A 14,351-nucleotide genomic window follows, 5' to 3' on the forward strand; every position below is an offset into this window, starting at 1 on the left:
GGAAAAGGGCCGGCGAGGAAGTGGTGAAGATCTGCTTTCTTCACTATAATTTCAAGTTTTTAGATGTAGTTGCCGTCGTTTATGTGCATTATGTGAACTTTAGCGGTCTTTTGAAGATCCACTGATGATCTTTTTCCGTTTGATAACCTATGTAGTTTGATTGACGTTGCATAGTTTAGTATGGATATAGAAGACCGGATATGAGATATACGGATGTGGACGACACGATTTGAGCAATGACCGATTAGTGCTCGTGGACGCGCCCGTGAGCGCCTACGAGCGTTTCAGAGGCCAAATTTGTCAAGTCCAGAAGGAGATGACACAATTTCTGTCCTTTTTGTTGCAAAATCTCTTTCTTCCAAGGAATTGCCATGTGTTTTTGAAAAAATTCTCCATCCTATACAACTAAACTTGCTAGCTAAAAGGCTCGTAAATGCTGACCCCTCCCAGCGAACGTTCGCCAGCTATTATGGTCCTTATATTATACGGTATTAATGAGAAACATATTACCATAAATAAAAAATAAAAAACCCTGGAAATACGTACGAGAAAAAGGGAAACAGGAGCAACCAACAAAACGTACGGCTGCCTTGCGGGTCTGGGCCCTTGCACGCCTACGGACCCGCTTGTCAGAGGAACCATCCGCTCAGTCCCGACTGGACTGCCTCCTCAGTCAGTCCTCCTCTCCGCCCCCCCTCGCGTCGCGTCTCCTCCTCCGTCCGCCGCGCCCGCGGCCAGCCAGCAGGGCAGGCGCGTACGTTACCACCCCTGCTCAGCCAGCCAGCAATTCATCACGCGCATTACCATTTCTTGTCTCATCTCTTCTCCCCGCATTAATACTTTGGTTCGCTCCTCTCATACTCCATCCCCGCCCCCGTCCTATAAATCCCAACCCCTCCGCCCCCCGCTCCCCTTCGACCCGCCCCAAACCCCGCCGCATTCCTGCCGTTTCCGTGTTCGCCGTCGCGCCTCCGGTGATCGGCGCCGGGGGAGCCATGGGGCAGTGCTACGCCAAGAACATACACGCGGACGGCCGGGATGGGGGCGAGGGTGGCGGAGGCACGACCACCATCTCCGTCTCGGCGTCTGCCGCGGCTGCCGTCCAGGAGGAGCCCGCCGGCGAGAGGGCCACGGGAGGGAGGCGGAGCGGCAGGCCGTCGCCGGCGGGGACGCCGCGCAGCAGGGCGGGGGTGACGCCGGCCAGGACTTCGGCGGCGGCCGCAGGGAGCCCCTGGGCCGCCAGCCCGCTCCCCGACGGCATCGCGCCGTCCCCGGCGACCTCCGCGTCCACGCCCAGGCGATTCTTCCGCCGTCCGTTCCCTCCGCCGTCTCCGGCCAAGCACATCAAGGCGTCGCTGGCGCGCCGCCTCGGCCACCGCTCCCCGGCTGCTACCTCTGCGCAGGCGCCGCCCGCTAAGCCGCCGCAGGAGGCCCCGATCCCCGAACAAGGGGCCGGCGGCGGCGGAGGAGAGGAGGAGCTCGACAAGAGCTTCGGCTACGACCGCCACTTCGCGGTCAAGTACGAACTGGGAAAGGAGGTGGGTCGCGGCCACTTCGGCCACACCTGTCTCGCGCGTGCCCGCAAGGGGGACATGAGAGGTCAAGTCCTAGCTGTCAAGGTCATCTCCAAAGCCAAGGTCGAACCCGTTCTTGATCTCGCACTCCTCTCTCCTAAATGCATAATTGTCTCAGTTTCTACCAACTTAGATCTTGCTTGGTATTAAGATGCCGTGTGATCCTTTCAGTTGTTCACTTGTTCTACAATGAATTGTTTGTTGCTTTTGCAAGAATTCAGCAACTCGGCAATGCCACTAGCACAGACATTGCAATCATAAGTTAATCATTCGTTTTCTTTGTCTGCCTTGCATAATGAACAGGGTATTGGCATTTCCTTGAAAGTAAGAAGTACATTATGGAAATGCCGTTGCAGTGATGCTGCACTGAATTTTTGTCTTCTATTTTGATCTCACTGTTTATCCATCTGACTCCTGTTCTTGTTTTGTTGTTCTTTTTTATTTTTTGTAAGAAACAGGCAGGGGATTAGCTTATGCAGTGTTTGGTTACAGGATTAGAAGTGACCAATTTCTCTATGAGATCCCCTGATAGCTTGTCAAATACTGGCAGAATTTTAGCTGGAGTAGTGTGGATATAGTGCATAACTACATGTTACTATCAAGAGTTCAGTAGTTATCAAATCCACATCGTGGCACTTTGTTAGTATGATCAGAGCTAGAAGAATAGATAACAGTAAGGCATGGGAGGCACCCAACTGTATGTGATCAACCTTCCTACTTATATTGCTCTTCCAGGGAGCAATAGTATTGATTTAGACAGTATTTTTTTTAAGTTTTCCAAGTCCTTGATGTTTTTCTTGACATCTAGCATGTAAGCAGGTATACATATCTTTTACATTATTAGGGTGCTGAATTTGAGATTATGTTGATATTGTGATGAGTTGAGTACTTGTATTGCCCTTGCAGGGACTAATAGTATTCGATATTTTTTGTTCAAGAAAATTAAGACAATGTTTAGTTTCATATTATTTCTTTCCTGGTGTTAGCTAGGATCTGTTGATAAAACTAGTATGCAATACAGCTAACTGAACTCTACGTACACGTACATGTGCATGCCGGCATTGATGTTTCTCATGCACGTAAATGTCGTTTTCTTTTCCGACCGTTATTACTTGTATTGATTACTGACTTTTTTTGGCTTGCTATAGTGTCCTCGTTTGTCGAAGCCAACTTACATCAACTATTTGAACCCTTGACGTATCTATCAAGTTTAATGCATCTCTCACTTTCATATTGTCGTTCTTTTATTCGCATCTGATATAACTGCGCTCCCTGTCATCACATATCGCTCTTTCATTTGCATCTAATACAAACATGTTCCCTGTAATCATATAATGTATGGTCATCATTCTCTTGACAGCTTGATCTTTTGTTGCTAGAAGCTAATTAATGCCCAGGCAATCTTCATTAAGCTTAACAGTTCAATATGAAGATATCTCAGTTAGCGCCAAGTTTGCTTGTCTAGATCGTTAGGTTATGGACAACTTTCTTTGGCTGTTTGACTACCAGTTTCGCATTTTATTCTTTACAAAGTAATCTCAACCTTTTGTTCTTCTCTAGCAGATGACGACAGCAATATCTATTGAGGATGTGCGTAGAGAGGTGAAAATTCTGAAGGCTTTATCTGGGCATTCAAATCTTGTGAAGTTTTATGATGCATGTGAGGATGCCCTTAACGTCTACATCATCATGGAGTATGTTTGCTTTCTTCCCCTCACATATTGTTGACTTTGCATCCGTACAATGTTGTTATCAGAACCTGCAACATCTCATTGTAGATAAAGGACTTTCTATCTGCTAAATGGATTGTCTTATTTCTTGAGTTCTATGCAAAATTACATGATTATTGATGTTTTGTGCACCTGGTATTGGTTAGGTTGTGTGAAGGTGGGGAGTTGTTGGACAGAATTTTGTCCAGGTATAACATTTTCCTTGAGAAACATTTCTTAGTACCAAAAACAAACATAGCTCTTACTATTACTAATTTCCTATTTTTCCAGAGGTGGGAGGTACACTGAGGATGATGCTAAAGTTATCATCAAACAGATATTAAGTGTAGTTGCTTTCTGCCATCTTCAGGGTGTTGTTCATCGTGATCTTAAGCCAGAGGTATGTGGAGTCTTTGTTGATCTCTTCTGTGCTGATAATACAACCATTTATTTTTTATGACTCCATGCTTGATTTTGAACAGAATTTCCTATTCAGTACTAGAGATGAACATTCTCCTATGAAGCTCATCGATTTTGGCCTCTCTGATTTTATAAGGCCAGGTAGTACCTCCACATGAGGATTATACCCATAGCACGTTCTATCTTCGTTCTTTGATTTTTGAATTTAAGATCAATCTAGACATGAATAAAAGACTTGAATGTCTTGTTATTGTGTACCAAAGCCTAATACATTTTGTTTTTGCAGATGAAAGGCTGAATGACATTGTTGGTAGTGCATACTATGTTGCTCCAGAAGTCCTACATAGGTCATATAGCACAGAAGCAGACATGTGGAGCGTAGGTGTTATCACTTATATCTTGCTGTGTGGTAGCAGACCATTCTGGGCACGCACTGAATCAGGAATTTTCCGCTCTGTGCTGAGAGCTGATCCTAATTTTGACGATTCACCATGGGCATCAATATCTCCTGAAGCCAAAGACTTTGTCAAAAGACTTCTTAACAAGGATTACAGAAAAAGAATGACTGCTGCGCAGGCACTCTGTAAGTTGTGCCAATGATGATTCTTACTTTATGCTTTCTTTTAAAGTTTCCATAGGATATTGGCGATTTACCTATGTATTGTGTGTGTATTGCAGCTCACCCCTGGTTGCGAGATGAGTGCTGCCCAGTCCCTCTGGATATATTAGTTTTTAAGCTGGTTAAGGCGCATCTTCGTTCCACGCCTTTCAAACGGGCAGCATTAAAGGTTTTACTCTTTACCTAGTTCCTTCAAGTATGTAACTTTCGAACTATACTTCCTTTGATACTGATTTTTCCAAACTGCATTCGACACACGTGAGTAGTATGTACACATCGTACATCCAAATCAATGTCACCTTTAATATCTTGCATTCTACAAACGTGAGCATTATGTGCACATCATCCATCTAAATTGATACCACCTTTAATATCTTGCATAAATAGCCAGCTATGTTATTGGACTGTTGTAGGGAGGTGTGAAAATTGGTTTCATTGCATGTACTGATTTTATTTCCTTTTGTCTTGCTTAAACATGTTGAGCAATTCACTGCCATAATATTTCCGTCTTTTATTTGACAGGCTCTGTCTAGAGCAATAACAGAAGATGAGCTTATCTACGCCAGAGCACAGTACAACTTATTACAACCAAGTAGTCAAGATGGTCGAATATGTATTGAGAACTTCAGGATGGTAAGTACTCTTGTGTTGTCAAGTCTCTTAGAGCATGCACTAGGATTAATTGAAGTAATTTCCATATCCAGGATACTGAACTTGATATTTCTCTTCTTTTCCACCTTTAATTTATGCAGGCTCTGCTACAAAACTCCACTGACGCTATGAAAGAATCTAGAACTCTTGATATCTTAAGTGCGGTATGAAATGCGCACTCATTATACCTTCATTTGCACACATGGTGTATAGCATTCATTATTTGAACTTGCATGTATATTCATTTTCAGTTGGAGCCGCTTGCATATAGGAGAATGGACTTTGAGGAGTTCCGTGCGGCGACAATCAGCCCTTACCAACTTGAAGCTTCGTCTATGTGGGACGAAATAGCGAGCACCGCATTTGAGTGCTTTGAGCAGGAAGGCAACCGTGTTATCACAATTGAGGAGCTAGCTCAGGTATGCAGTTGAACCTTGAGAATGACATGAATCTTTCATCTTGTGCGTGTCACTAACCAATTGGCCTCCTTTCCCCATACAGGAGATGAATCTTTCTTCTGCGGCGTATTCTATCGTCCGCGACTGGATTAGGCCATCCGATGGGAAGCTTAGCTTTATAGGCTTCACCAAATTTTTGCATGGATTGACTATGCGGAGCAGCAACGCGAGGCGCCATCACTGACCTGTTTCGCCTCAGCTGCTTAGATTTCTTTGATTCATGGGGAGTTTGATGGATGTTGGTGTTTTATCTGTGTTTTTGGCGGTTTAGCGTTTGTAGAGAAAAAAGGAGAAAGAAACAGAAAGTGGGAGTTCATAATGGAGTTTTAGAAGCAAAGATATGTTTTTACCTGTTTTTTTACATCTGGGTGCTGTTACATCATTCTTAATCTGGCTTATACATGGGCGCTGTACAGTTTGCTCATCATGCACCGTTCAACTTGCCACCCCAGTGTTTGTGTTTATCCAGGTGCTTGCTGTCTTGCTGCTCCCTCCTGCTTCTCAGAGAAGCAGAAGTACAGGGTGCTGCTGCTCCTGAATGTGCGGCAGTTGGAAAGGGCCAAATATCTGGTGAGGGCGTTAAAAGACGTCGTGGTTTGGAACGTTCTTAGCAGATGCTATTCCATCCAACATTGCATAGGAAGCAGCAGGCCCCATCGACGGGGTGCTATGTTTCGCCTTTTCCAGACAATCGTACGGCGGCACTTTTATGGTGGTCAGGACGATTAAGAAAGGGCTTCAAGTACGAAAAGGCACTTTAAAGAGACAGTCTAGCCACTGGGATTAGCAATTTAAGTTATGTTGATCTTTGGGTGCGGAGAGACGTGGCTGAGATCGACGGGCAATCAGAGTTCAGCATGGATGCGAAAACATGTGATGACGAGCCATCCGTTGGTATTTTACGAGCCATAAAGCTTTCAGATTTTCGTATACTTCCGCAAAGATCACTGTGCTTCAAAAATATCAGACCTGTTTGCCCTCCCCTGTCGTCTTCTCCTTCCACCACGTGCTTCACGCAGCGAAAAATTTCCTCCCTCTCACCTTCTCTCAACTCCCCACCATACGCGCATGCGGAAAAAGAGTTGGTCGGCGAGCTTCGGCGAGAACCATCAATTGTTCTCGCCACGCCCCGTCTTCTGCTCGTAGCATCGCCCCTAGTTGTAGCTATCGAAGCCGCCCCGGTGGTCACAAGATCGTCGCCACAACATCACCCCTCCCCCTCCCGGTTGCAGCTTCATTGCCGCTAAACGCAGCATGCTTGTCGCCCCTGGTTGCAACATCGGCGGCGACAATGTTGCGGCTCGCACCCCCCCCCCCCCCCCCCCCTCTCTCGAATCCCAGCATAAAACGTGGCCGATTGTAGCATTTTGCTGCTTTGATTGCAACTCCGACGGCCGGTTCCAACACGCAGTCTCCACAGTCGTAGCATTTTCATCGGTAGATTCTAGCACATCATGTAGCCGACTCCACCACACGCGCGACCAACGTCGCAGCACGGTCATAGCTCTCATGGACATCGGTTGCAGCTCTTGCTATTCATGGTTGCAGCTCGCCAGGGAAAGGGTTGTAGCTTCGCCATCCATGGTCGCAGCTCCCCTAGGCACCGATTTGCAGCTCCCCCATGAACATCGGTCGTATCTCTTTTTTCGCGAATACGCATGATATGTATCATTTCATTGATAGAGGGGAGAAAGCACAGGGTTGCAAGCCTCGTCAAGCATGCACTAGACGGCGCTCGCAAGGATGCTCTTAAGCAGTTGAAGAGGGGTTGCTCAACCCCGATTACAAGTGGTTAGGTTACAGGGATGATGATACTAAGTCCTGTAGCACCTGCTCTGGCCCAGGTCCAAGCCTCCTCCTGGATGGTGTCAGCAGGTGGGCATGAGAAGGTGTCACACCATCGAAGATGCATGCATTGCGGTGCTTCCAGGTCATCCAAGCGGTGAGCGCAATGAGAGAACCAATGCCCCTGCGATGCCTAGCCATGGATGCACTGATGGCGGATGACCACCACTCGAAGAACTCGCTTGTACCATCGGGTGGCTGCGTGGTGAGACGGCACCAGTGAAGAACATCGTGCCAGACTGAGCAGGAGAAGACGCAACTAGCAAGAAGGTCTTGGCACCCACATGAGGCCAGTTTTTCCGCGTCAGCTGCCAATATGGGGCGCGCACTGATCCATGGAATAGAGCAAGGTAGCATGACTTGGCGGGGTAGCCTCCATTATCGGTCCAACGCTAGCGGATGGAGTCGGGCTCCGCGCCCAGCAAGACATGGCGAAGGCGCCTCCAGATATCAACATACTCCACCGTGGCAGCTGGCTCGAGGGCGCCACGAATGTCTTGGATCCAGGCACACCGTGGGATGGCGTTGCAGGAGTGAAACTCACCAGAAAAAAGAGTTGTAGCTTCGCCGTCGATGGTCACATCTCCTTTGGACACCGGTTGCAGCTCCCTCCATCCATGATCGTAGCTCGCCGGAAAAAAAGGTTGTAGCAGGTTGATGGCTTGCAAGTATACAAGGTTTGGTTGTAGCCTTTTCGAAGTAAGAGTATTGATCCCACATGGAGCACAAGAAATGAGGTTTTTCTCTTGTAGAGGTTTATAGTACTGTGCCTGCAAGTTAGTTGCGTTCCAAAGAAAGCAGAAGTGGAAGTTTGAAATATTGCGAGGTTGTCGTGAACATGGTGATAAAACACAAGAATAAAATAAAAGAGTAGGGAAACGTGAAACAATGGTAGTTGGAATCAATAGGGCTAAAGTGTTCTCAGGGAGTCCGGATTCCCCACTAATATGTATCTAACATGACCTATGCCTAAGCATAATTCGAAATTAAGATTCCTAAGCCACTTTATATGTTTGTATAAGTGGGCGGAGCCAAGTACAAATACATGCATACATGCCACAACCCCATATCACATATGCCACCACCGTTCATCCCCTTCTAGTTACCAAACGGTGATTAAGTATTTCCCGGTGGACACAGCTAATGCGGTCTCTGTTCATCCCCTATTGCAATGATCAGGTAAGGAGGGAGATAGGCACTGTTGAAGGAAATAGGCCCTAGAGACAATAATAAAGTTATTATTTATTTCTTTATATCATGATAAATGTTTATTATTCATGCTAGAATTGTATTAACCGGAAACATGATACATGTGTGAATACATAGACAAAGAGAGTGTCACTAGTATGCCTCTACTTGACTAGCTCGTTGATCAAAGATGGTTATGTTTCCTAGCCATAGACATGAGTTGTCATTTGATTAACGGGATCACATCATTAGGAGAATGATGTGATTGACTTGACCCATTCCGTTAGCTTAGCACTTGATCGTTTAGTATTCTGATATTGCTTTCTTCATGACTTATACATGTTCCTATGACTATGAGATTATACAAATCCCGTTTACCAGAAGAACACTTTGTGTGCTACCAAACGTCACAACGTAACTGGGTGATTATAAAGGTGCTATACAGGTGTCTCCAAAGGTACTTGTTGGGTTGGCGTATTTCGAGATTAGGATTTGTCACTCCGATTGTCGGGGACGTATCTCTGGGCCCACTCAGTAATGCACATCACTATAAGCCTTGCAAGCATTGTAACTAATGAGTTAGTTGCGGAATGATGTATTATAGAACGAGTAAAGAGACTTGCCGGTAACGAGATTGAACTAGGTATTGAGATACCGACGATCGAATCTCGGGCAAGTAGCATACCGATGACAAAGGGAATAACGTATGCTGTTATGTGGTTTGACCGATAAAGATCTTCATAGAATATGTAGGAGCCAATATGAGCATCCAGGTTCCGCTATTGGTTATTGACCGGAGACATGTCTCGGTCATGTCTACATAGTTCTCGAACCCGTAGGGTCCGCACGCTTAAAGTTTCGGTAACGATTGTATTATGAGTTTTTGTGTTTTGATGTACCGAAGGTAGTTCGGAGTCCTGGATGTGATCATGGACACGACGAGGAGTCTCAAAATGGCTGAGACATAAAAATCGATATATTGGACGACTATGTTCGGACACCGGAATGGTTTCGGAGAGTTTCGGACATATACCGGAGTACCAGGGGGTTACCGGAACCCCACGGGGAGTTTAATGGGCCAAGATGGGCTTTAGTGGAGAAGAGGAGGGGCGGCTAGGGCAGGCCGCGCCCCTCCCCCTCTAGTCCGAATTGGACAAGGAGGGGGGGGCGCCCCCCTTTCCTTCCTCTCCCTCCTTCCCTTCCTTTCCCCCTCCTACTCTAACTAGGAAAAGAAGGGAGTCCTACTCCCGGTGGGAGTAGGACTCCTCCCTGGCGCGCCCTCCCCTGGTCGGCCGCCTCCTCCCCCCTGGTCCTTTATATACGGGGGCAGGGGGCACCTCTAGACACAACCGTTGATCTCTTGATCTCTTAGCCGTGTGCGGTGCCCCCCTCCACCATATTCCACCTCGATCATATCGTAGCGGTGCTTAGGCGAAGCCCTGCGTTGGTAGCAACATCATCACCATCATCACACCGTCGTGCTGACGGAACTCTCCCGTGAAGCTCTGCTAGATCGGAGTTCGCGGGACGTCATCGAGCTGAATGTGTGCTGAACTCGGAGGTGCCGTACGTTCGGTACTTGGATTGGTCGGATCGTGAAGACGTACGACTACATCAACCGTGTTGTGCTAACACTTCCGCTTTCGGTCTACGAGGGTACGTGGACGATACTCTCCCCTCTCGTTGCTATGCATCACCATGATCTTGTGTGTGCATAGGATTTTTTTTAAATTACTACGTTCCCCAACAATGGCATCCGAGCCTGGTTTTATGTGTAGATGTTATATGCACGAGTAGAACACAAGTGAGTTGTGGGCGATACAAGTCATACTTCTTACCAACATGTCACACTTTGGTTCGACGGTATTGTTGGATGAAGCGGCCTGGACTGACATTACGCGTACCCTTACGCGAGACTGGTTCTAGCAACGTGCTTTGCACACAGGTGGCCGGCGGATGTCAGTTTCTCCAACTTTAGTTGAACCGAGTGTGGCCACGCCTGGTCCTTGAGAAGGTTAAAACAACACTAACTTGACAAACTATCGTTGTGGTTTTGATGCGTAGGTAAGAACGGTTCTTGCTCAGCCCGTAGTAGCCACGTAAAACTTGCAACAACAAAGTAGAGGACGTCTAACTTGTTTTTGCAGGGCATGTTGTGATGTGATATGGTCAAGACATGATGCTAAATTTTATTGTATGAGATGATCATGTTTTGTAACCGAGTTATCGGCAACTAGCAGGAGCCATATGGTTGTCACTTTATTGTATGCAATGCAATCGCCCTGTAATTGCTTTACTTTATCACTAAGCGGTAGCGATAGTCGTAGAAGCAATAGTTGGCGAGACGACAACGATGCTACGATGGAGATGAAGGTGTTGCGCCGGTGACGATGGTGATCATGACGGTGCTTCGGAGATGGAGATCACAAGCACAAGATGATGATGGCCATATCATATCACTTATATTGATTGCATGTGATGTTTATCTTTTATGCATCTTATTTTTCTTAGATCGACGGTAGCATTATAAGATGACATCTCACTAAATTTCAAGGTATAAGTGTTCTCCTTGAGTATGCACCGTTGCGAAAGTTCTTCGTGCTGAGACACCACGTGATGATCGGGTGTGATAAGCCCTACGTTCAAATACAACGGGTGCAAAACAGTTGCACACGCGGAACACTCAGGTTAAACTTGATGAGCCTAGCATATACAGATATGGCCTCGGAACACTGAGACTGAAAGGTCGAGCGTGAATCATATAGTAGATATGTACTACTCCATCTCACGTGATGATCGGACATGGTTTAGTTGATATGGATCACATGATCACTTAAAGGATTAGAGGGATGTCTATCTAAGTGGGAGTTCTTTAAATAATTTGATTAACTGAACTTTAATTTATCATGAACTTGGTACCTGATAGTATTTTGCATGTCTATGTTGTTGTAGATAGATGGCCCGTGTTGTTGTTCCATTGAATTTTAATGTGCTCCTTGAGAAAGCAAAGTTGAAAGATGATGGTAGCAATTACACGGACTGGGTCCATAACTTGAGGATTATCCTCATTGCTGCACAGAAGAATTACGTCTTGGAAGCACCGCTAGGTGCCAAACCTGCTACAGGAGCAACACCAGATGTTATGAATGTCTGGCAGAGCAAAGCTGATGACTACTCGATAGTTCAGTGTGCCATGCTTTACGGCTTAGAACCGAGATTTCAACGACGTTTTGAACATCATGGAGCATATGAGATGTTCCAAGAGTTGAAGTTAATATTTCAAGCAAATGCCCGGATTGAGAGATATGAAGTGTCCAACAAGTTCTATAGCTGCAAAATGGAGGAGAATAGTTCTATCAGTGAACATATACTCAGAATGTCTGGGTATAACAATCACTTGATTCAACTGGGAGTTAATCTTTCGGATGATAGTGTCATTGACATAATTCTTCAATCACTGCCACCAAGCTACAAGAGCTTCGTGATGAACTATAATATGCAAGGGATGGATAAGACAATTCCCGAGCTCTTCGCAATGCTAAAGGCCGCGGAGGTAGAAATCAAGAAGGAGCATCAAGTGTTGATGGTCAACAAGACCACTAGTTTCAAGAAAAAGGGCAAAGGGAAGAAGAAGGGGAACTTCAAGAAGAATAACAAACAAGTTGATGCTCAAGAGAAGAAACCCAAGTCTGGACCTAAGCCTGAGACTGAGTGCTTCTACTGCAAGCATACTGGTCACTGGAAGTGGAACTGCCCCAAGTATTTGGCGGATAAGAAGGATGGCAAGGTGAACAAAGGTATATGTGATATACATGTTATTGATGTGTACCTTACTAATGCTCGCAGTAGCACCTGGGTATTTGATACTGGTTCTGTTGCTAATATTTGCAACTCGAAACAGGGGCTACGGATTAAGCGAAGATTGGCTAAGGATGAGGTGACAATGCGCGTGGGAAATGGTTCCAAAGTCGATGTGATCGCAGTCGGCACGCTACCTCTACATCTACCTTCGGGATTAGTTTTATACCTAAATAATTGTTATTTGGTGCCAACGTTGAGCATGAACATTATATCTGGATCTTGTTTGATGCGAGATGGTTATTCATTTAAATCTGAGAATAATGGTTGTTCTATTTATATGAGTAATATCTTTTATGGTCATGCACCCTTGAAGAGTGGTCTCTTTATATTAAATCTCGATAGTAGTGATACACATATTCATAACATTGAAGCCAAAAGGTGCAAAGTTGATAATGATAGTGCAACTTATTTGTGGCACTGTCGTTTAGGTCATATTGGTATAAAGCGCATGAAGAAACTCCATACTGATGGACTTTTGGAATCACTTGATTATGAATCACTTGGTACTTGCGAACCATGCCTCATGGGCAAGATGACTAAAACGCCGTTCTCTAGAACAATGGAGCGAGCAACAGATTTGTTGGAGATCATACATACTGATGTATGTGGTCCGATGAATATTGAGGCTCGCGGCGGGTATTGTTATTTTCTCACCTTCACGGGTGATTTGAGCAGATATGGGTATATCTACTTAATGAAACATAAGTCTGAAACATTTGAAAAGTTCAAAGAATTTCAGAGTGAAGTGGAAAATCATCGTAACAAGAAAATAAAGTTTCTATGATCTGATCGTGGAGGAGAATATTTGAGTTATGAGTTTGGTCTACATTTGAAACAATGCGGAATGGTTTCACAACTCACGCCATCCGGAACACCATAGCGTAATGGTGTGTCCGAACGTCGTAATCGTACTTTACTAGATATGGTGCGATCTATGATGTCTCTTACTGATTTACCGCTATCATTTTGGGGTTATGCTTTAGAGACGGATGCATTCACGTTAAATAGGGCACCATTGAAATCCGTTGAGACGATGCCTTATGAACTGTGGTTTGGAAAGAAACCAAAGTTTCCGTTTCTTAAAGTTTGGGGCTGCGATGCTTATGTGAAAAAGCTTCAACCTAATAAGCTCGAACCCAAATCGAAGAAATGTGTCTTCATAGGATACCCAAAGGAAACTGTTGGGTACACCTTCTATCACAGATCTGAAGGCAAGACTTTTGTTGCTAAATTTGGATCCTTTCTAGAGAAGGAGTTTCTCTCGAAAGAAGTGAGTGGGGGGAAAGTAGAACTTGATGAGGTAACTGTACCTGCTCCCTTATTGGAAAGTAGTTCATCACAGAAACCGGTTCCTGTGACACCTACACAGATTAGTGAGGAAGCTAATGATGATGATCATGAAACTTCAGATCAAGTTACTACTGAACCTCGTAGGTCAACCAGACTGAGATCCGCACCAGAGTGGTACGGTAATCCTGTTCTGGAGGTCATGTTACTAGACCATGACGAACCTACGAACTATGAGGAAGCGATGATGAGCCCAGATTCTGCAAAATGGCTTAAGGCCATGAAATCTGAGATGGGATCCATGTATGAGAACAAAGTGTGGACTTTGGTTGACTTGCCCAATGATCAACAAGCCATCGAGAATAAATGGATCTTCAAGAAGAAGACAAACGCTGACGGTAATATTACTGTCTACAAAGCTCGACTTGTTGCAAAATGTTTTCGACAAGTTCAAGGAGTTGACTACGACGAGACCTTCTCACCCGTAGCGATGCTTAAGTCCGTCTGAATCATGTTAGCAGTTGCCACATTTTATGATTATGAAATTTGGCAAATGGATGTGAAGACTGCATTCCTGAATGGATTTTTGGAAGAAGAGTTGTATATGATGCAACCTGAAGGTTTTATTGATCCAAAGGGTGCTAACAAAGTGTGCAAGCTCCAGCGATCCATTTATGGACTGGTGCAAGCCTCTCGGAGTTGGAATAAACGCTTTGATAGTGTGATCAAAGCATATGGT

At 45.3% G+C, this 14,351-nt stretch overlaps 1 protein-coding gene across 1 annotated transcript; it reads left to right on the forward strand.

Moving 5' to 3' along the window:
- Window positions 1-698: 698 nt before the first annotated feature.
- LOC123048611 (CDPK-related kinase 3) lies at window positions 699-5,792 on the forward strand. The gene is made up of 11 exons (XM_044471679.1): window positions 699-1,637; window positions 3,138-3,268; window positions 3,451-3,492; window positions 3,575-3,683; window positions 3,766-3,844; window positions 3,990-4,286; window positions 4,382-4,491; window positions 4,845-4,955; window positions 5,075-5,137; window positions 5,225-5,392; window positions 5,475-5,792. The coding sequence occupies exons 1-11, from the start codon at window positions 996-998 to the stop codon at window positions 5,613-5,615; spliced, it is 1,893 nt and encodes a 630-aa protein (XP_044327614.1). The 5' UTR covers window positions 699-995; the 3' UTR covers window positions 5,616-5,792.
- The last annotated feature ends 8,559 nt before the right edge of the window (window positions 5,793-14,351 follow it).

This window comes from Triticum aestivum, chromosome 1A, assembly GCF_018294505.1.
Source record: "Triticum aestivum cultivar Chinese Spring chromosome 1A, IWGSC CS RefSeq v2.1, whole genome shotgun sequence".
NCBI lineage: Eukaryota > Viridiplantae > Streptophyta > Magnoliopsida > Poales > Poaceae > Triticum > Triticum aestivum.

Excerpts from the sequence above, each read along its gene's own strand:
- LOC123048611 (XM_044471679.1), top strand. The coding sequence starts at position 996 with ATGGGGCAGTGCTACGCCAAGAACATACACGCGGACGGCCGGGATGGG. Across the intron at positions 4,492-4,844 it reads TCAAACGGGCAGCATTAAAG|GCTCTGTCTAGAGCAATAAC; the intron begins GTTTTACTCTTT and ends TTTATTTGACAG. Across the intron at positions 5,138-5,224 it reads CTCTTGATATCTTAAGTGCG|TTGGAGCCGCTTGCATATAG; the intron begins GTATGAAATGCG and ends ATTCATTTTCAG.